Raw genomic sequence first — 23,481 nt, 5'->3', positions numbered from 1 at the left:
ATATTGACCTTTTCGTGTTGATCATTTGGTGATCAAATGATTTTATACAGAATTTTGTCTCAACCTGGGCAGATTAGTGGCCCTCATTAGAAATGATCATGGCTGATCCTACTACGCTAGCCTGAAGGTATTAGAGGAAACAGACACGGCAGTTTCCATCATGAAAACACTTTTTTATTTAAGGCATTTATCACTGAATTGTTTCTGCATTATCTTTAAAATGTATGTACCATGCAAACTAAAATCGGGTATTAAGACCTAGTGATCATATAGTGTTGTACATTCTGTGCATCTACATTCATCTAAGTTGAGTCGTATAAAATGCCTTTGAAAGATAAATATTTCAGTGAAAATATATTACATATGGTACATATAGAAGATCTAACCAAACACCATAAATAAACATAAAGAATTTTGATCAAAAGTGGCAAGTGACCCCCTCCCACCCACCCACCATCTCCAAATATGTGTCAATACTTTTATCTCAATATATCTTTGAAAGGGTATATGTTCTGCATGTAAACATACAAAGCTTGTTGACTAACATAAATATGCACAGACAAGTGTTAGACCTTTCCTTGACCAATGGTGACAATTATAATGGCATGTGCTTTGTAATACACACGCACAGGCACAGGCACACGCACACGCACACGCACACGCACACGCACACGCACACGCACACGCACACACTCAAACAGTCATACTGACATACAGGCATTCAGGCCTGAGATGCTGTTGGACCTGTGATTGCATTTCACCATATGTTTGTGTGGCTAGTGGGGTTTTGCAGAGTGTGTCTGCATTGATGCTGTACTGGAAATTAAAGGTCTGGTTGGTAAGATCTACAATCCTTTTGTCAATCTTTGAGCATCAGAAAAATTATCAACTGGTGAAACATTTCCAATAAATGAGCGGTCCTAGTTCAGTACAAGACGAGGGTGACACAGACAGAGGAAGGATTTAGAGTCGGTCTTGGCAGTCTGTGTTTGTGCGCACAGCTCTTGGTCCTCCTATTTAGAAAGCTTGCTGATGACGCGGATCAAGGCTCCGTTTTCATCCTTCAGGCGCTGATTGTCTGATTTTAACTCGTTCAAAACCTGTGGGGGAAGAAAGACAGGGGGAGATCCTATAGTGAGAGAAATCAAGCTTTAGAAGTCTATCAAAACTGTTGAAATGCTTCACTAACTTAGTATTCGTGCCTTAAACACCATGGCATGCAGAGTAACTCAAAGAAAAATTCAAAGAATCAAATTCCATTGAGATAAATGGAGAAGCTGTGGATAAAGGAAGCCATGATATTGTATTTATTTTAAACCGCTGATCACGTAGTAGACCCCCAAGTCTCCACTTACTATTAGATCCATAACTAAACTCTATATGACATCTACAGTTTTTTGTGAATTAACCCATGTGTCTCAATGCTCAGAGAGTGCCAGGATTCACATCACTACAACAAAGCATCACATCAATTAGCCCGTTTGAACTGAGTATAGAAAAACATTCAGCATGCTCATGCTATGTGATGGAAACCATTAAAACCAACTCCTGCAAGCAACACACACACACACACACACACACACACACACACACACACACAAACAAAAGGGGGACAAAATGAATGGCTTGGTATGCCAATAAAATAATTTGGCTTGTAAATCATGTCAGTGACAGAAATAATCCTGTCTCTTTTTTCATACGCTGCCTCCCATATTCACAAGCACTTTCCCCACACATCTCCCATGCCATTTAACCGATCCAATAGCTTTTGTGTATTCTCTGTCAGAGAGGATCCATGCACTTTAATGGGCCAGGGCTTTTAGGCACAAAGGCAAAGGGCTTTTTTTCTGTATGGAGAGGAGGAGAAAACTTTGAAATCAAAGTCCCTCTTGAAGGTTACTGACAGACACTTTCTCACTCTATTTGAATCATATTTTAGAGAGAGCACAACACCCCATAGCAGCACTGACTTGCATTATCTGATCATGCTTTTGCTGTGTTTATTCATATTCATAAAACCCAGTGGAGTAAATAAATGTCTGACCATTATTAATGACTATTATGAAAAATAGTAACCATTACTATGAGTATCTATATGATGATCTGCCAACCGATGCAGTGCAGTGGGGGAGTTGTTTATTCCCCAACACAACTGGCTTATTTGAAACGCCTTCCATCTAAGCCCTGGCCCAGCTATAAATATCTCCCAATGCGATGGCCAGATGAGGAATTTGAGGGGGTGCCCTTCATCAGCTCTGATGAAAGAGAGGAGTGGGGGAGAGAGAGAGAAAAAGGGAGAAAATGGAGAGGCAGAGAGAGCAGAAAACACCAATAGAGAGACAGCAAGAGAAGAAGATAGAGAAGCAAAGAGAGACAGAAGAAAAGAAAGAAAGAAAGGGGGGGAGGGCACCAAGCAAGTGTGAAATCGAGTGAGAGAGACAGAGAAGGACCTGCCTGTGAGGCCTGAGGAGGCAGTGGAGTACAGCAACAGCACTGGGCAGAGGTGCCGCGGGAGGGTCGGGAGCACTAGGCGAAGAGGAGGGGACAAGACAGCTGCAGCAGCCCAGGGAGAGGGCAGGAGGGGTGGAGGGCAGAGCAGAAGAGGGAAGGGAACGGAGGAGGAGGAGGAAGGGAGGAAAAGAGCTCCGGGCGGAGGAGCCTAAAGGTCTTCGGTCTCAGGCAGGGCAGCCATCTCAGAGAGGCGGGCGAGGACGCGAAGCATGGCCCTGTTCTCAGCCAGGAGCCGCTCATTACTCCGCCGCACAGCCTGAACCTGAGCCAGGGCAGGGACCGCCTACACACACACACACACACACACACACACACACATACACACAGAGAAAGGAAGGGAAAAAATAACAGACAGTGAAAGAAAGGGATAGAGGAGAGGCAGTGGGAGAGGGAGAGACGGCAAAGGAGAAAAGCACAGAGTGTAGGATTTCAAAAGAAAGGAGAAAATGCAAACACAGAAACAAATCTAAGGTACTGTCCTTCTGACCTTGGACAACCATCTTTGAAAGAGAATGCTTTCCACAAGTACCTCTGCCTATAATCCTTGGGGGGGAAAAAAGAACCCTACTCAAGCCAATTAAGAGAAATCCCAAGTGCTGCGGTGTGGTCAGTATGTGGTCTGAACATGTGGTTCTACGGACTGTGTTAAGCATGGATTGGTTACCAAAGTCAACTTTCAGAAGCTTGTGGTAAACCTCAGCGGGACTCTGTGGCAGCGCATCAGGCTGGCTGACAATGTCAACTGAGGGAAACCAAGGCACCGCATGTACAAGATAACACAAAATGGTTCATGAACAACAGTGACCTCACAAGAAATGGGGCTGTAGGTAATATTTTGCATCCCTAATACAGTTTGTGTGTTAAAGCACTATTCATGAGCAGCTGGAGAGCTGACTTGAGTGTTCTGAGATGAGGCTCATCATGCATGTCTGAACAGACTAAAGCCTCTGCAGTTTAGCACAGTCGTTCACTGATGTCACGCATTTGGACATCACTGCTAACAACTCACAGCTCCTCCAGGAAACAGAGTGAATACAAAAGAACAAAAAGAAAGGGTGAAAAGAGAGTGAAAGAAACAACACCACTACTACAGGCTATCTTGTTTTCAGTGACTCAAGCAAAACCGTGGCCGAAACGATCGGCTGCACACCAAACAACCACCTAGATGCTGTGTGTGCAGGAAACCCTTTAGGGTGAGTGAGTCGGTGACAAGCAGGTGTCGTCTGTGTAAGCAGGTACTGTATCTGCAGGTCTACTGTACACACTTCTGGCCTTGACCACTCACCATGCTCCACCCCTCTTTTTCAATGATCCAATCAAAGACGAGCTCAAGGCTGGTAACCACAGCGAAATCTCATTGGAGCTGGCTGCTGGGGCAATGATAACAGTAGAGAGGGGTCAAACAGTCACTGAAGCTCTGAAGCTCTGCATGATGGAGGCCCAATTATCAGATGGGTAACACTGGGTAACACTAGCCCAGGGTGAGTTTAGGTTTCATGTTGCTCTGGTGTGTTTAAGTGTGATAATGACATTGCTTTCTTCCTTAACATGACCTCCCTCTGCTCTCCTGCCCTCTTACTCAGTCTTTGTGTGTGTGTGTGTGTGTGTGTGTGTGTGTGTGTGTGTGTGTGTGTGTGTGTGTGTGTGTGTGTGTGTGTGTGTGTGATGTGTGTGAATGTATGATATTTAGGAAATATATATCACATTCTGCTTTAAAAACGATCCTTTAGTCCATAGATGTCAGTCCAGGGGAATCACAGTAAAAGCTATGGCAGAGCATATTTTACCATATTCACTTTTCCAGGCCAAATTTAGCCTGTCGATGATCTGTCCTTCAAAAACAGCCAGCTATGTGCAATTACTACTGGAATGCTGAACAAAAGCACGGGTGCTTGGACTGTGTGATAGGAACACACTGCAATATCCAGGGAAGCCTGGAACTAGGTCAGAGTGTACTACTGCAGCTATGCAGAGTCTCTCTATCCCTCTCTTTCTCTCTCTCCACCCCCTCTCTCTTTCTCTAGTCTCTCCCTCTCCCTTCTTTCTATCTGCGTTTGGCAGAGGGGCAGATCAGTGTTGCTAGCAGGTAATGAAGCCTGTACTCCTCTCTGCTCTCTGAACCCACCCCTGCTGCTGCCACCATTTCCCATCTTGAGCTCAATTTAAAGGGGATTATTTTCCTCTGCTTCCTGTGGATCTCACCTTCAGCTCCTCCTCCATGTCCGATACCTTTTTCTCCAGGGCTAGTTTTTCCTTGAGAAAAGAGATTTCAAAGGTCCTTTCATAAGCAATATAAGGGGAAACGATCCACTAATACAGTACCACTGATTTGTTTACAGGAAAAAAAACACATACTTGTTTTAAAATACAATAACATTTGGAAGTAGTATTGATTTTAGAATATTTAAAAATATTGATCAGAATAATCATTTGCACTTACTCGTTTTTCAGATTCATACACACCAGACCTTTCTGAAATCCTGTCCTGTTTCTAAAACACAAGTGGAGGTAATCACAGTTGATGGAGGTAATCACGCTTCACAGGTTTGTGCACAATAAGTGTTAAACCTGAAGTGCTGAACTTGTGTTGTGTTAAGTTGGGGAGGAAAGTCAAAATGTGTCAAAAAAACTCTTCTATAAGCCATGCCCAAAGCTCAACCAGGGGGGCATGCAGAGATATATCTCTTCTCAGAAAAGAAGTTTCTCAGAAAAGCTTGGCATGTACCGTAAGAGGAGCCAGGAGAAGCTAAAAGTCAGGAACTGGGCCTCCAGAATGTCAGACTTAAGAACACATGAGATGACTCATGAAAATTAGAGTTATTTTTTTTTTTAAGTCTTTAGCTAGCTGTAGTTTGACTAGTAGGCCATTTATATTATAAACAATATGTAAGTAGGTTGTTTGAGGAAAATTAACTATAAAAAAGGTTAGTGTGAAAGGGAAGCAACCCAGGTTAAACAAACCCCAACTTGTCAATTTGAGAGCAAGACATCTTGAATTCAGCTTAATACCAGTGTTGTGTTATACCAGACTAATGGGGTATGCCGAATTACATTTGGATACATGAAACCTCCAATAAACACTAATAATGAAATACAATAAATGACCTTGTGATACCTGTGTGACTTTCTGCAACTGATTCCGAATTTTAACCAGCTCTTGTTTGCTGTCTGCAAGCCTGGATTTCAACTTGTCATTCTCTGACAAGGCATCCTCATATAACTGTGTAAAGCAGAAAGAAAATAATATTTAATGTTTTTAATTATGTTGATGTTAATGATTTAAACTAATTACCACATGTTATCTTTTGTATCTGAAAAGTTAAACCACAGTTTGGAATCTCATTGAAGTAATATAACAAAAAATATATTAGAGACCTAAAACAAACACCTTTCTGTAGTCTTTGTTTCCAGAGTCTTCCTCTGCCTTGTTTAGAGACGCAAGGCGGTTTTCCCGCCGTGTGTAGGAGGTTGTCCGGCTGAGCAGCCTGTCTGAGGCTCCATCGCCACCACTGGAGTCTGACCTGGGCACAGCCACATTCAGTCAGTACGGTAAACATCAGGTCATTAATTTATTCACTCTAACCAAAAGGGCAAGTTCAAAGAAGCATATGTCCCTGATATCACTGATACAAAATCTTATTTGGTGGTTCATGTTATTCAAATATAGGTCTGTTTTCACACACTGCGTGAGTTAAAAGGTACCCTGTCTATGAACTTTGAACATGGAAAATACAGAGGACATTTTTGCAGGTTCTTTAATAGGAGAGCCATGAGGGATTTCAGCCATTACTGACTGGATAAAAGCTATAAGTACATCTCAGTAGGTTCCATCATAGTTTTGACATTCCTTATACCGGTGTTGTGATTTTCAGAAACAGTGATAAAACGTCCTAACTACAGGTAGTGTATGAGAGACTAAAGTAACTCTGAGTTGAGTGGTGCTTAAAACTTCACAAGTCTGTCAGATAATGTCATGGCAGCACAGGCAATACTGTATGCTTAAATTTCATAAGTCATTTATTATGCATGTCAGAACCATTCAAGCAGTTACTTACCTTGACGCCCTTTCATGCTGTAAAAAATAAGAGAATAATATCTTATCAGACATATGGTATGTGCCTCATTTTAAAGACTAGAGGTTCAATTTCCAAATGCTGATCTAAGTTAAACACATTGCTAGACAGTACTTCCCTGGCTGTTTCCCTGCAAACAGGAGGTTAATGCTTTCAAACATTTCATCATGCATATGGAAGTTCTACCCAGCATTTCATACGACCCATGTAGTGGATTTTTTATTTTAATCATCTTTCACTGTGAATATGGGCCAATATAAAGGGTGTCAGTTTATATGGTAATCCTGTGTGTGTGTGCCTTTCATTCAACAAAAAAGTAACCATTTTAACCATATTTATTCGTATGGATTATAAACTATGCACATTATAATTGAAAGTCATGTTTGAATACCATAGAACAACACCATTCATCCTCATCAGAAGTGCAAGAAGTGGTAATTGAAATGTCCCTGATTTCTGATGTGTGCAAAGTCCCCTCCAAGTGATTGGTGAGTATGTCACAGAGAAGGTCATAGGAAGCGTCACAGAAAGTGCCACAGAAAGTGTCATTGTGCTCTTTGTGTCATGAAATGAGAGGACTTCATGTAATGCCATTTTGTCAAAGAGCTTCATTGTCTCAGCACATGTTATTCAAACCGACCTCAAGACCTGCCTCCAACACTGTCCAGGTGACATCATATTGACTAGCAACAGTTCCTCACCAACTGCAAAATGGTTCATTTTCATACGCTTTACACTGGTTGCAATTATCCTATCCAAGCACTGACAAAAATCTATTACATTAATTTATGAATCATTAGCTAATAAGCTTGCCGTGTGCAACTGGATGAACTACGGCGTAAGCTCTGGTTAGCTCTTATTTCTACCAGACTATCAGAGGAGTCTTTTGGAGAATATCTTCTCCTTCTCTTTCTAGGCCCTCCCACCTTGTCTTTTCTCCAACTCGGTTAGAGAAGCAAAAGATCACAACCTCCTTTTTCATTCACCGGTGTCTGCCCCTGTGGAGTAAGCAAATCTGACTCTGGAGGCCACAAAAGGCATTCCAGTAATGGGAAAGACACTGAACGTGAGTGCAGGCTGAGAGGCTGACAGATGAAGAGAGAGGACACACTGACCGAGGAGAGGAAGGAGAGAAAGGGAGGCTGAGCCGGGAGGTCGTTGTTTTGTGGCACTTTCCTGTTGGATGTTGTGTCGTGTCATGCATTCCTAGGGATTAGGGATTGTACCCTAGCCTGAGAGAGTCTTCTTTAACACTTGCAAAACACCATCTCTATGCGATTCCCCCTGTGTAATGATCTTATCCTGTGTCAGAACACTCTACTGGATAGATAGATATGCACAAACGCACGCACACACGCACGCACGCACATATGCACACACACACACATGCAGAGAGAAAGAGAAAGAGAGAGAATAGAGCAAAATGCACAATTTCAGAAGCTAGAAGGTGTGAATTCTGAGTTTTGAAGCTGTATAGACAAACTTGAAACCCGATAAAAACAAACTGAAACCAGAGAGTATCGAATCTTTTTCACTGTTTAGATTAGAGCAGCTGATATTTTTTTCCAACACCAAATATGGTTTTCCTTGGTTGATAAACAACGCAACATATTTATGTGACGGGGGTTCCTAGTTATCACACACAAAGGCTTTTCGAACATGAACTAATTGCTTGCTTATTTGGTGCCCCCCTGGCCCTGACATGGTTTAGTGCGAAAGAAAACAACGTAGACAGGAATGCGGGCTGCCGCGCCTAACAAGCCATTCCTCTGTAAATGTTTATGCTCCACTGCCAGGGCTGCCGGCCCTTATGTGGTCATGGAACAGGCTCCGGCCCCTAGTCGCAGACCTCGGACTGTAAACATGATAAACGAGAACGGACTTCATGCTGAGTTAGGAAGAAGAAAAAGGAGAAGACCACCACCAGATCAACACCCCACTTCCCTTCTCTTCCCCTTCCCGAGAAAAATGATATTCAAGAGAGATATAGTTGTGAGGTTTGGTAAATAGAGGAGATAATGTTTATTCTCGGTGGAGAGTGTCAGACAGAGTGAGTGTTTATTAGGGTGTGCTATGATTTGCCTCTTTTGAGCGCACAAAGGCTTTGTCCTCAGTAGACCTCTCTATCTGTCTGTCTGTCTGTAGTCCTCCTGATTAGGTATGAGATTTGGCCTTGAATGAATAGCTTTTCGATTCAGGCAAATCAAAGAGAGAGGCTAAAGTTTGGCTGCCCATGCAGGGCCACTGGATTAGTGGTGCATGGTTGTGGATTGAGGGCATCCGTGAGAACCATTAAAACACAGGGCTTACAACCAAAGGCACCTGCTGGCACAGTTGTGTGCACAAAAAAAAAAGAGGGAAAACCAGTAAGAGAAGAAACAGAGTACATGGTTGGGGCGCAGTAAGCCTTGTAAGGCATAGCAGATGCCTGTGTGGACATTCCATTCCTGGGGTAAGAATAACACTGCATCAAATTGATGGAAATGGCCCCTGAGCGGCGATGTGACTGAAGCGCGTGCTGTGGAGAAACATGGCCTGCTGTTTTGTGGTGTGTCTAAACATCTTCCCCGTAGGCCTAAGTGTGCTCTCACGGTTCTTTATCCTTTCCCTCGACACAGTTTGTATGTGTTAAGTAAATATCCCCATAAAGTGCCTGTCCAACTCTGGAACCAGACCCATGCAGCCACCGGTTGTGGATAGGCAGCTGCGCTAACTGTTGCTAGCTGTTGCTTGAACATGCTTACTAGGTTTATATTATGTCATTGAGGGCTTTTGATCCATGACTACGCTGAGATCTCCAGCCTCATTTCCTGGTTCCCTGCGGAAGACCTGGTTGGTCAGCTCGTCCACTCGGACCCCATCAAAGTGCATTACTACTCCATGCCGCACATAACCATAAAAGCACTTATTTGCCGGCCACCCCCATCCCCCCCCACCCCCCTCCCCCCTCACTCGTACTTTGTTGCCTGAACTCACTCACTCCCACTGTCTTCCTCAGATCAAAGACCACTGAGCATCCATTTTAATCTGGACTCTTTTAAACTGCAACTCTGTTTTGTGCAAACTCTCTATGTGGGTCTCGGATTAAGACCAATCTAGGACTGTCAGCTTGTGGGAGACAGATTTGAGACAGATCTGAGGCAGATTTGAGACAGATCTAAGGCAGATTTGAGACAGATCTGAGGCAGATTTGTTGGTGTGTTTACAGCGCGGTGCATGAGGGCTCAGTGCAGCTGTGCACACCAGACACACCAAGCCTCTGTCATAAACAAAACGCTAAAAATAAACACATGGCCTCTCTCTCCCTACCACCGCCTCTCTCTCCTTACCCCCCCCCCCCCCCCCCTCTGCCCCCCTCTCTCTTGTGCGCCCCCACCCCTTAACTTTTTTTGTTACTTTCCCAAGGAAAAGTTGCCAATAAGTGCTTGACGGCGTCATGGAAACTTTATGCCTGACTGCAAGTATGAATATAATACTGGATGAAGGGAACATGACACATTATTAGAGTTGGAAAAGCAAAGCAAAAAAAATAAATAATGATTTGCATCATTGTATACATTGCTCTGGCATTCTCTTGAAGGGGGGGGGGGGAGTAAACAAAGCATCTGGAGACCTTTAACACCTGTTTCCACAATGTGGCGCTCTAATGTTGGCAGAGACGCATTGCCCGAGCCTGCTTGGCTTTTGAAGTGTTCCTCACTTAATTTTCTCCATACCCACGCAAACAAAGCGTCTGTGCCTTAGAAGAGCAGAAATGCCTTAAACAGATGTTTGTTTGGAGGGTCTTGTTTGGGTAAATGTCTGTGTGATGAAGAACACTGCACACCAAAGTTTACAGCAGGTAGTCCCTCTCTCTCGCTCTCCCTCCCTTTAGGACTCTGAATCGATCACATTTTTGGCAGCTTGTGTCTGGAGCTCGTGATTTTGGACGTGTTCAACAGAAGTGAACACATGTCCGCATGAAAAAAGCATTGTGCAAGGTGTTTGGGTTTGAAAAGGCAGAATGCAGAGTTGGACAGACAAAGAGGTGGCATCTGTTAGCACCATAAGGACAAACAGACACTGTAAGAGGGAAATGCTCACAATTACTGTTGTTTATCTACAAAAACAAAGCAAAACAATGTGAGAAACACAAATGACAAATGAGGAACAGAGACAACCATGGATCCACAAAGAGATGGATGCACAGGGGGGAAAAAATTCAGACGTAAGATCAGCTCTTGGCAAGTGTACAAAGACAATGATCAACATCAATTTCCTGTTCTGGTTATTTGGGAAAACTTGAAAGGAGACCGCTACAAAAGTGGGGTCAGTTAGTTTAACCCTGTATGGCTGTAGAGAGATAAACTGTCATTAATATAAGTATGAGACAATGAAGTGTGGCATTGTGAAGAGAAAGGTCGAGTATGTTCTTATAATAACTATATCTACTGAAAGGGATCATTGGCTAAATGACTGTTCAGTGGAACCATACAATAAACCAAGGCTCACAGATTCCTCTTGAGTAAACTTCCTTTTTAGCACAAGTGCTGTTAGGCATTATATGAATATCATTCACAGTCTAAGACAAATATGGCGCACAATCAATAAATCATCACTGAATAATGATGAATATTACGCATAACTATACCATGAAAACCTGTAGGATGGTGGCTCCAGTGGTCATTTACTAGTAAGAAGAAAGCAAACACTTAAAAGACAACTGCTAAGCCGAGAACCTATGAACTTTACAGCTTACAGTCTTTTTCTGTTAGGCTATGCCACAGCAAATACTGAACTATTGCTATTGCTACTTATTGCTAAATGTATATATATACACACATATACACCCCACTCTGTACAACAGATTTTCTTCAATGTTTCTGCACTGCATAACATTGCACCTTCAAGACTGTCCATCAAACACAAACAGTCTCCCCTTATTCTACAGACACACCAGAAGAACGTAAATCAACAGAACTGGAAGGGCCTTAAAATTCTTCTTAATCAGCAATACACAAGCATGGCAATGAAGTGTAAAAATTGATAGCTTAGCCTTACTCTGAAGGTCTGTGTGGTGCCAGTGGGGGAGGACGGGGGAGAGTCTGAAAGCGACTTTCTGGTGCGCGAGAGGTCCTTGTTGCGATGATAAAGAGATGACATCTCTTCACTATAGCCAGAGGAGGCAAAACTGCAGTACAATCCACCCGTGCGTCAGTGAGCGACAGCTGCTTAGATCCCAGAGGCGATCAGACGTGCGCTCTGCAGACTCCCATAGCCGCTCTGTGCAAGGCATAAAGCATGCTCAACAGGTGTGTGTTCTGCCAAGTTTAGCGGAGTGCCCTGGCGCTCGCGACTGGCTGCTCCCGACACATCGGCCGTCAGACTGATCTAGCGATCTGTGTTTCCTTCCTACCCAAAGCACCACAGACAGAGGAGTGATCATTAAACAAAAATGAAAACAATCAAAGCCGCTGTGCTGCTCGCTCTCTCTCTCTCTCTCTCTCTCTCTCTCTCTCTTTCTCTTTCTCTTTCTCTCGGGCCTCCCTTTTTCTTCCTCTCTCTCACTCTCACTGGTCCTCCCACCCCCTTCTCCTGAGTCCTCTGGCACACACACTCACAGATACATAAATAAACACACACACACACACACACACACACACACATGCTCTCAGATACAGAAATACACACAAAAACACATGTGAAAGATCCTAAATTAATTTGACAGACTGTACAGAAGTCCTTGACACTTTTCTATATTACATGTGTAAACACTGACATAATTATCAATGAAAAACACTATTGTTTTCCGTGTTATTCTCAATCACACATACACACACACACACACACACACACACACACACACACACACACACACAAAAACACACACACACACACACAAACACACACACACACACACACACACACACACACACACACACACACAGACACACACACACACACACACACACACACACACACAAACACACACACACACACACACACACACACACACACACACACAAACACACACACACACACACACACACACACAGACGCACACACACACACACACACACACACACACACACAAAGAGACACACACACTCCTGTTTTTGAAAAGTGCAGACCTCTGTCCAACTTCGGCCAAATTGTCTCACCCTCCCCTCTCTCTTTCTTTCCCTGTCCTTTACCCTCCACACCCCCTCCCCTTCTCTCTTTCTTTCTCCCTCTGTCCTGCCCCTTGCTCTCTCTCTCTCTCTCTCTCTCTCTCTCTCTTTCTCTCTCTCTCTCTCTTTCTATCTCTCTCTGGCTATCTGCCAAAGGGCTTCAGTTGTGGGCAGGCCCTGGGTTAGACTGAGGGGAAATCATTTTGGGGGGAAAGACAGAAGTCTGGAGTTACCAGAAAGCCCATGATATTATGAGAATTAGACCTTTGTTGTTTGTATATTTGAAATTCCTGAGTCATTTTAAGCTCACTGGTAGTTTTCATCATGCTCTAAATAGAATGCCAAAAACCAACACAAAAATGCTCTTTGCTCTATGCTGGTCTAAAGACATCAACACGGTTTGATTACTTCTGCACTGATATGCAAACGCACAGAGCTTCTCCACGGTATGAACGCATTGGGAGCCAGCAAACAAACATCTGCTTCTGATGTTTCTCTTAAATCTCAGAAGAGCACAAATTAGGCCGAAATTAAGCTGTTCTACAGAGTGGGTTTGAGCCACTCAAGCATCGTCAGGGAGAGGGAGAGGGAGAGAGAGAGAGAGAGAGAGAGAGAGAGGCCAAATGCTTTCTTCCTGAAGTGAACTCAGTCGACCCAGGTTGAGAAGATAGGCCTTGAGAGACTTGTTTGAAGCGGTGCAAGTTCAGCTGGCTTGCCAGAGCTCCTTGGAGCTGCACTGAGGGTGTGGGCCGAGTGGACTGTTGTTCCTTTATGATTTTCCACATGGAACATTCGCATCATGGAGAAAGTGTGGCCAAGGTCAGGCTGCTGTCTACGCTCGTGCTCGCTCGAGTCCTTAAGAAAAGTAAAACCTTATCTCCAGCTTTCCAGCTGCACTCTTGCTGCTGGTTGTGAAGGCCACAAGTTCTATCTCAAGATGTGTCGTGGCATATAGAACAAAAAGACACTTGAATCTCCAGAAGAGCTTCCTTCCTGAAATCAGGCCATTCTGTTGCCCACTGTATGTATTTCTCATGGTGTTTCCATTCTCCTCCTCTTTTTGCTCTCGCATTTATTTCACAGGACAAAAGAACAAGTAAGAATGGAAAACAAGGCAATAGAGGAACAGGAAGACATTTTGACATCTTAATCTCATCCTGTGGAAAAGGAAATACTCATCTTCTGAGGACAGCCTCTCTAATCTCCTTTGACAGACACAGTGATGCAGCAGCACCACTATACTCAAACTCACAACATTTCAGATCTATCTGCACCATTATTGTGAAATAACACATGCTGTTCTATAGCTAACTCACTTGCCTTGCTGACATTGTTGTTTTTTGTATAGCAACACTGTTTGGACCGAAGACATTGCTAATGACTTGTGTACAGACAACCGACCACCATTACTACAGTGTATAATTGTGTCGTTCCTGAACACCAGGGGCACAGGCCTCTGAGGCCATATGCAGCCAGCGAAGGTCACTCCATCATGTCAGTGCAGAGCTGATTATCACAGGCATATATTGGCCGTGGCATCATTACTATGCCTACTCATAATACCCACGGGGGTGTTTTAGAACATCAGACAAAAAGCAGCTGAAGATAAAAGAAAATAAGAAAACACTCTTCTGCTAAATCCCTCCCCCCTCCCTCTGCTCATGCTAAACTACACATGTGCAGAAACCAGTCACATACAAGTATCTGCTAGTGGTCTTCCTGCCACTGTTTTCCTGCCACCGGTCCACCCCCCACCCACCCACCCCAATACACACACACACAGACACACCCTCCATGTCTATTTCAAGGTATGCTCTGTGGGTCACACAGGGTGCAGGAAGGAATTATGATCTAATCAGTCTCATATTGCCTCGCTGTTCTTTTCCGTTGAGCTGAAGGACCTTTTGCCTTTGGCTTCATTTCTAGTGAGTGCCTGACACTGCTCCAAGCAGGCATTTAGTTCTAAGCCATGGACTCCAGCATATTTAATATCTACAAATCGAGGATTCAGCAGCATGCTGTAAATGCTTGCTTAGATCAGCAAATACAAAGGTCAGAACGAAAAAGCAAGACATGCTGTACTTGGCTGTACTTTCTTTCATAGGGTGGTCACTGCATGCTAGTTCAAGACTAGAGTTCAAGACAAGACTCGCTAGAAAGGTGCCAGTGTCGAGATGAGAAGCGGCAGTGAGTTTCTCCATACATGGTATGGAATGCTAAGACACCTAAGCCATGTGATCTATGCAGGAGAAATTGAAGAGAGTTTCGCTGAAGTCTGTAAAAGTTACTATCCTATCTCCATGGAAAATGCTAGAGTTAGATGTTAGAAAACTCAGAAGTGATGAAATTCGTAACAAAGTCACCGGCTGTAAATCATACTCAAGAGTACACAACGCGTACATCAAATGTTCATGCTTTATTATCCCAGCCATTTGGCTCTGAAAAAACAAGAACTGAAGTCCTTAGACTAGAGTAACTACACTGCTCCAGTGTCTGCATCAGCCAGAGGTTACATCTACAAATCTGAAGCTGATCATCTGTTACACAAGTGAGACGCCGATGCTAACACACAAAATGTAATACTCTCAAGGCCTCTCCGATGCTAACACACAACATGTAATACTCTCAAGACCTGTCCGATGCTAACACACAACATGTAATACTTTCAAAGCCTGTGCGTTTAGAATGACAGATGACCATAGAACTAAAGTACTCTGTAGGAGTGGCTTAGCTTTCCATTGCATTTCAGACAACACACATATCACACACACTTTAACAAAACACACTGTAAATGAGTACTGAGCTCCTCTTATGTAACTAATTGACTGCCTAGCCGCTTATTGCAAGACTCCACATAGGTTCACAGATGACTCATCTCATCTGGGTTTTACTGTGAAACATCTCTTTCCTTGCGTGTAGTCATCTAGATGGTATTAGACATGTGATGAGTAAGACTTAATGGAGGAACAATAATAAGATATGCCCCTTTGGTCAAATACAGATGCTGGTGGTATGGTATGTGAACTGGTTACTGATGATCCAGACTCCTACAGGATGTTCATTACTCCATCCTGACTACTGCCAGTCTGTCAAGCATGTGATTTCAGAAATAAATACAAAATAAGACTCTGTCTGTCTGATGCACAATGCCACAGTTGATAAATTAGCTATAAGTTTGGCCAGATGTAGGTGTCCTTTGCTCCACGCTGTGGACATGGAGTCTACCGCCTTCTGGCGGTCTTTCTGTTGTTATATATACTGACATTCATAAATGAACATTTATTTTACTTATGTATTCTTTAGATGTGTTATGTTAAAAGACTACAATAGATTATGACATGCAACATTCATACATACTTTTCTAAAGCTGTACTACTTTTGATCTAAATATATAAATGCATGGTCAAAATGACATTCAGCAAGTAAAGTTATGTTCGGACAGTTCCAGTGCTTATAGTATCAGTTAATGATACAGAGGTCCCCATATTGTTCAGAACTAGTCTGATAGGATACTTTGACTCCATCTAGTGGCCAATGTATGACCATACAATGGAATAATTCAACAACACAGTTTTTAGGCATCTATTTTTCAAGTCATCTTAAAATAACCCAACCGATTCTTGTATACTTGTATGTATTGCATATTATTTTTCCAATACAAATATGTTGTTATTGACAGTGCAAGAACCTTTGTGGTCCGGTGACATGCCTGAGCTGATGAGTAGATGTCTGTTGTCCCGTGAGGAGCATGAAGGGCAGCAGGACCCATGAGGTTCTCATTCTCATCTCTCCAACCAATACCTGTATATAGGACCATGACATCAGCATTAAGCAACAGACAACACAATATTAGGTGAAAAAAGTTGGGAAAATATAAAACAAGAACCTCCATGATCGCACGGCAGATGATCTACTGTGAAGGTATGTAATGGAACGGAATGTAAAGAAAAATGTGGTTTACAGTGCATCTAATGGGCTATGAGCGCCTGTAGGTTTGTGTGAGGCCCCTTTGGTAAGGCCTGTGTATCCCTCTAGTGTACTCCTTTAGTGAGGCCCTAACATGCATATGTGTGGAGGTGAACGTATAATGTGGTGTGTGGGGATTGCTCAAACCTGTGCTCATGTCTGACAGATGTAGCAGTATGTGCTTTGACTGCCATGACAACGAGCCTGGCTTAATGCAGACAGAGTGTGGGTTTGTTACCCCATAGACTCGACTTTGAGGCTGGGATGGGGGACTGTGACTCTCTCCCTTTCGCTACATCAGGGGAATATGTTTAGAACAGGGACACGTGCAGTGAGGGAAGATGTGACAGGCTGAGTAGCAGTGGCCTCATACACCAGTGCTGGTTCTGTCCTTGAGAGTTGTTCAACTACTCCTTAAAGTACTTACCACCAGAAGCACTGTTGTCTGTATTCAATGCGTGGTGGGAGGCTGTAATACAGATGCCAGTGGAACAAGCTCCAGTCTCCAAACACACCCTAGCCCTCAGATTGCCCAGCTTGAAAATGAAACAAGGGTTTTAGTCACTCATTCAAAAACACATAAATCATTGCAGTAATTGTGCAGTTTAGTGAAAATAATTTCAAGTAAGATATGATCTCAGTGGAAATCAATTGCAATTAAGAGTCTTCAAGGGTTCTTCAGTGTGTCCACACTTAAGCACCAGAGAAATGTTTTCTGTTTCTACATGAAACCTTTGATAGATTACAAATTTTAAAACCCTGAATCCAGAACGTCTTTGGATTGTACATTTACATGTTTTAAAAAACTCAAAAAGCAAAACAGCAACATGTATTAGACTGGATTTTGGTGGAATCACACTCTGCCTACCAATCATTTTGGTAATGAATGATCAATTCTTGATGGACCTTCAGCTGAAAAAGAGGTTGCATGCGATGCTCCTGGAACAATAGGGTGGGAATCGATCTAAATCACAATGATGGAGGCTTTGACATGTCAGAAGAGTGGGGTGATGTCGGGCACCTCACTGACCTCATCTAATTCTATACTCCGTTGGGAGTTATTGCCATCCAGCTCTGTCAGCTGGGATAAGATGGGCAGAAAGAGTCTGTCGTCTTCAGTGTCTTTTCTCTGCAGGTGTTCTCCACTGAGGCACCTGCTACCCACGTCACTCTGTGTTGTCTTCTTTGCCTCCTTTAGCTCTGCAAGTGTCACCCCCTACGTCAGAGGAAAACAGAATGAGGGCATGATACCTATTGTATGTATGTCAACATTAAACCTTGCCATATAGAAAGAGTATCACCGTTGGGACTACTTTCAATTATACTGCACCTGGGTTGACCTTCGTGTCTGCCTTGCATGGCGAGATTTTGCCTTCCTTTGAGATTCAGCCTCTTCATCTCTGACTGGGGTTAGATAAGACCTACAGATGAGTAGAACATTACAGTCATTTGTCACTGTTGTTAGATTAAGTCGGATTTCATATATCAGACCAAAACTCCACATACCAGAACACATCTTAAATAGTCCCACATTCTTAGTTTGAATAGCACCAGGCCAGAGCCATCAGACTTGGCTCCTGACCTTGTATCTGTGTTGAGAGCCATCAGACATGGTTCCTGGCTTTTGTGTGTCTTTGAGCCAGAGCTTTTAGACTCTGATTGTTGGCTTTTGTCTACAGCCACGACAAGATGGTTAAAACCAAACATATAAGCATTTATATGGCCATAGGCTACCTGGTTGTAGCCCTTGACAAGCTAGACCTCCCCTTTGACCTCCAGACACACCCACCCCCCTCCCCTAACGTTATGTCTTGTTTCATATGTTCTACACTATAAATGTTATGTGCATATGCATATCTGTAATGAAAAAGACTTTCCTCACAGAAGAAGACAGTACTCATGAAATGGCGACCGTGCTGTGCTAAGGTCACTGTGGCTAGTGTAAAGCTGAATGAGCTAACTTAAACCAAGAAACGGGCCTTGGCGTTTTCATTAGGGAATTGCTGAAGAACAGCATACTCTTTCACTGTTGAGCAAAATGTGAAGTTGCCTAAAAGCTCTCTTGTTTACAATATAAATGGCTCAGAGGGTTTCATTCACTGTTGACTTTAAACTGTGCCAGCTGTGCACTGTTGTTGTATCCTGCCAGCCTTGCTATCCTTGTATAACTACAACTCTCATTCAGTATGTCATCCAGCCATAACTAAACATAACTCAACAAAACTAAACAGAAAAACATACACACCATGTCGGCCGGCCACTCCCTCTCCTTCTATATCATATTACACGCTTACTGATGAAGTGGCTATTTTACCTGCTGTTAATTGTTTATCTAAATGTATTTATTTATTTATCAAATTGATGTTTACCAACCACATTTTTTTCTCTCTTATAACTAGTGCTGTCAGTTTAACGCGTTATTAACAGCGTTAACGGAACCCATTTTAACGCCGTTAATTTTTTTTATCGCGCGATTAACGCTCGTTCGTTTTGCCCTCCCAAACTGTTTAGTAGGCTAACGTCACGTTTGAGTGAATGATGAGTGCGATACGGCGAAATGGATGATAAAAAGCTTCTGAATAGAAAGTTTACCTTTAAAAGTTGTGTTGTGCAAAAGAAGCAAGCTTAACTGTTGTCTGAAAATGTCAACAGGCAGCTGGTTGAAAGCACAGAAGTAGTTGGCTTACCTTTTATTGGTAACCTAACTGTTACGGTTTATTGTTTTTGAAATAAGAGGCCTGACTTCTATGTTCACAGCAAACTTGAAAAAAACTAATATTAAGCCATGGTTTATCTGCACTGTAGGCTGAGTCCTTGTTTATCTTAAATGTGCACTTTATAATTTTATTTTGTACTGCCCTGTTTGGCAATGTTGTTTTTCAATCAAATAAAACATTGCTTAAAGCAAGCCAATCCACTTTTCCATGATAAGAGCATTAAAATAAAATAAAAATGATGGAAAAAAATAATTGAAGGGACATTTAGAATAGATACAAATTTGCGATCGCGATTCATTTTGATTAATTTAATCGCGATTCATTTTGAGTTAACTATGACAAAAATGTGATTAATCGCGATTAAATATTTTAATCGTTTGACAGCCCTACTTATAACGTGACCTGCCCACAAATGCCAATGGCTGTGAAAACATTGTTTCTCATCACTATAACTATTAAGCATATTAGGCAACCAAGCTCTGCCCATTCACTTTTCCTCTTTTCTTGCCCTCCTACTCTAGAATGTGTCCACTGTGGGATGCTGCTGTGGTCTTTCCACCTGATCTACTTGCAGAAACCCTCTGCTTACACCTACCCATCCCCAGCACACTGTCATTAATGCTACCCCGCTTACGATACATCTACCTATTCTGTGCCACCAGACTTACCTGTAATGTCAATAATTGCCACTGTTGACATAGTTTTCTGTGTCATTGCTAACCTTTGTAACCTTTAGAGAAAACTATAAACCCAATTAGCTGTTCTACAATACTTGACTGCTCTCTCCCCATTTAAATCCAGTATTCATTTTGCATGCATCATATATATTGCATCTTTATTTTTCTAAATATCATGTACATTTGCCACATGCAATGTATGTTAGCATGCCTATCTTGATATGTACATAAATGAATCCGATATAATGTTTTTCCATCCCTCTCTCCTCCCTTCCCCTTGTTGGTGCCCTTTGACACACTTACACTCACTTGGCTTATAGTAATGGAGGAAATTATGAGACTGAAGATTGCGGTCATGCAGCACTTCGTCAGGAAGGCACATTGGGGCACGATAACACACCGAGACGTTTTCTAGAAATTCTTCTCGGTGTGTCCAGCCCCTTAGCGTGTTGCGAGGTTAGCAGTGATTCTGGACAGCACAACAACAACAACACCACAGACAAAGGCCATTGTTTTAATGCAAGGGGTTGCTATTATCTGACCATTACCAGTGTGATTTGATTAACTTTCCTGTCGCCATCTTGTTGATGGCTGACTTATGGAAGAGGCTGTGATTGTATGTCCGCCCATTCTCATCCCATTATGAGAACATAAAAAATATGTAGAAACAAATGTAAATGCGAGGGTTGAACCCATGACTGTTTAATGGATGGAGAAACTACATTTGGACAAATCTCAGATCAGTATAGAGAGCAACGCAGAGATGACCGCTCTCTTTTGTCCCTCGCACACATACATTCACACAAACAGCTCTATCAGATTTTGGAACTAGCAGCACAAAGCCTTGAGTAGGTAGCATATTAGTGTGTATGTGTGTGTGTATGTGTGTGTGTGTGTGTATGTGTTAGTGTGATGTGTGTTGTACAACAGACACCTGTTAAAGAGGAGACTTCCGTAGAACATTAGGTAAGCAAAGTGAGTATTTCAACATTTTCTTGGGAAACCTAATTACAGAGACCAAATAAGGGCATTTCTGTCTCACACTGTGCCTTTTATGTCATCTCTGCCTCCCCAGCTTGGATGCACAGTGTTCACAGTTTAGAGGAAGACAAACAAAATCGATATTTCTCTGCGTGTCACATTTCCTGTGCGCAGGCGGTTAGCGCGTGTAATTGATGACTACTCAATGACATCCTGACAGCTGGAGCCACAAGACCCACGGTGACCGGAAGAGCTGACTAAGCGCTTAGTCTAATGGCTACCCCTCAGTCTTGAGAGAAAGTTTCTCCTCCCCAACCGGCTCTCGCTGCTAATTGATCCATCCCTGATAGTGGGTACCAATATCGACCACACAAGCACTCGAGTCCTGGTAATCTAACCCACAAGATTTCCTGCAACTTTGCTTTGCCATAATATTCTCCTCACAATAGCAGTATCAAAAAACACTCAATAACATCTATCCATATCAGTCCATTCAACTGACAGTCTCAGTCACGGGCATGTGGTACAACATACAACACACCTTAAAATGGCACCCCACAGTACACTTTGCACAAAGAATGACTATTTCAGGAAGAGAAAGAATTAGACACACAGAGATCTGTACTTAGTACCTTTTGCCAAATAAACACATGCAGATGCATTAAAACAAAGTATCTAATACATTACAGAATGTTACCTGGGTAGGCAAGCTTCCATGTTCAGGATTGAGTTAGGAAGAGGCTGGTATTATCACTCAGGGCGTGAGCTCTCTCTCGTGTGAGACAGCAGCGCTGACCAGAGCTGGATGAACAGGCAAAAAGACCTGACTAAGCGTGAGGCACTGGTTGAGAGAGAAAGAGAGAGAGAAAGAAAAGAGGAGACAGAGAGAGGGGAAAGGATGAGAGGAGGGAGGAGTTGTTGTACCCTTCACATGCATGCTCTTAGGATGAGTTGGGATCTGCTGCAAAAAGAAATCTATCTGAACATAGTACAGTATATTTGACAAGGGTGTAATTATCTTTGGTATTATCGACATAAATAAGATGGAGAGAAGTAGAGGACGTTTCATTTTCTAGTTTCTTTCCACGCTGTCAGAATGTCAAACGCGATCTACCTACTGTATCATCAGAATCTGCACAGACAGCATATCCCCACCGACAGAAGCACGCTCTTTTCCAGTGCAGAGATACACAAGAAACAGAAGCACGCTCTTTTCCAGTGCAGAGATACACAAGAAACAAAAGCACGCTCTTTTCCAGTGCAGAGATACACAAGAAACAGAAGCACGCTCTTTTCCAGTGCAGAGATACACAAGAAACAGAAGCACGCTCTTTTCCAGTGCAGAGATACACAAGAAACAGAAGCACGCTCTTTTCCAGTGCGGAGATACACAAGAAACACCATCGTACAGGTGTCCCCCCGTGCACCTCCCTGCTATGGTACAGAATGGCAGAGGAAAGGAATGCCACCATAATCTGACCAGTTTGCACCCTCAGAGACCACATTTTAATGGGAAGGCCCCTGAAACACCTTTTAGAAAGAGTGTGTTAGCAGTTAAAGCCATTACATTTGTAACCCAACAAAAATTCACGCCAACACCAAGGATCAGTAAGATGAACAGTGTACTTTGTATTCGGTCCCAAAGCCACTCACATCCACAGCCTCTCAGTCAATGAAAAATGCATAAGAGAAGAAAGGGCAAGTCAAACATTCCTAAAATAGCAGCATGTTTAAAAATAGAAGAGGTAATTTGGAGGTCTCAGAAAATGCTGCTTGTGAACAGCTAGTACTGTTGTTATACCTTTACTTTCTTTTATTGCTTCCATTCTTCCTGGACAGGGGTTCGTTGAAAGGACATTTATGACCAAAAGGGGAGGTGCTTCCAGTCAGATCACTCAAAATCATCTACTGTTTAGCATACATCATAGCATCCTCAACCACTGGAGGTATCTTCCATTGTCAGGAAGAATTTACCAATCTGGTTTATATAAATCTGCCGATGTGACACTTAAACAATTAGTTGAGTACGTGGAGCCAATTATTAAATATATATTAAAGCCAATTTTCACCTTCAATATAGTTTTGATTACATACAAGATTTCTAGAGCATGTCACCATGAAAATCTAATGAAAAAGAAAATGACAATAGTTGCCATGGAAGGGGAATGTGAACAGGAAATGGCTCTGAAGGCAATGTACACATTTAATTTAAAAGCTAGACAGAAGAGATGGGCCAACAAGTTGTCATCTTCATGCTTTATAAATTATTACTCAGAGAAATGCAGGTGAAGTATTAAAAAAGGGGTGAATCCAGCATTTATTTCAAAAAGTGTACAATTTTTTCAGACCCGAGATGAAGTGTGCAAGAGCACCATTAGACAGTGAACCTGAAGTGAGATAACAGAAC

The 23,481-nt window shown here is 42.7% G+C and overlaps 1 protein-coding gene across 2 annotated transcripts; it reads right to left on the bottom strand.

The window, feature by feature from the left end:
• Positions 1-456: 456 nt before the first annotated feature.
• On the bottom strand, positions 457-12,152 carry ppp1r12b (protein phosphatase 1, regulatory subunit 12B). 2 transcript variants are annotated; one of them, XM_080853964.1, is made up of 8 exons: positions 11,625-12,148; positions 6,567-6,583; positions 5,900-6,032; positions 5,627-5,731; positions 4,952-5,002; positions 4,714-4,764; positions 2,455-2,794; positions 457-1,100 (listed from the first exon to the last, which is right to left on the bottom strand). In XM_080853964.1, the coding sequence occupies exons 1-7, from the start codon at positions 11,724-11,726 to the stop codon at positions 2,660-2,662; spliced, it is 594 nt and encodes a 197-aa protein (XP_080710090.1). In that variant the 5' UTR covers positions 11,727-12,148; the 3' UTR covers positions 457-1,100; positions 2,455-2,659. The 2 variants fall into 2 exon arrangements, with proteins under 2 accessions (XP_080710090.1, XP_080710091.1); XM_080853965.1 differs by lacking the exons at positions 457-1,100; positions 2,455-2,794 and adding an exon at positions 2,801-3,878 and having other exon boundaries at positions 11,625-12,152.
• Positions 12,153-23,481: the final 11,329 nt, after the last annotated feature.

This window comes from Sprattus sprattus (assembly GCF_963457725.1).
Source record: "Sprattus sprattus genome assembly, chromosome: 16".
In the NCBI taxonomy this organism is placed as follows: Eukaryota; Metazoa; Chordata; class Actinopteri; order Clupeiformes; family Clupeidae; genus Sprattus; species Sprattus sprattus.
The sequence above is the reverse complement of the archived record's forward strand: the minus strand, read 5'-3'. Positions and strand labels throughout refer to the sequence as shown.

What these genes read in the sequence shown, in the direction of transcription:
- ppp1r12b (XM_080853964.1), bottom strand. Translation starts at nt 11,726, where the DNA reads ATGTCATCTCTTTATCATCGCAACAAGGACCTCTCGCGCACCAGAAAG. An exon ending in GAAACAAAGACTACAGAAAG is followed by an intron (nt 5,732 to 5,899) that starts GTGTTTGTTTTA and finishes TGCTTTACACAG; the next exon opens with TTATATGAGGATGCCTTGTC. An exon ending in ACATGGAGGAGGAGCTGAAG is followed by an intron (nt 2,795 to 4,713) that starts GTGAGATCCACA and finishes GTGTGTGTGTAG; the next exon opens with GCGGTCCCTGCCCTGGCTCA.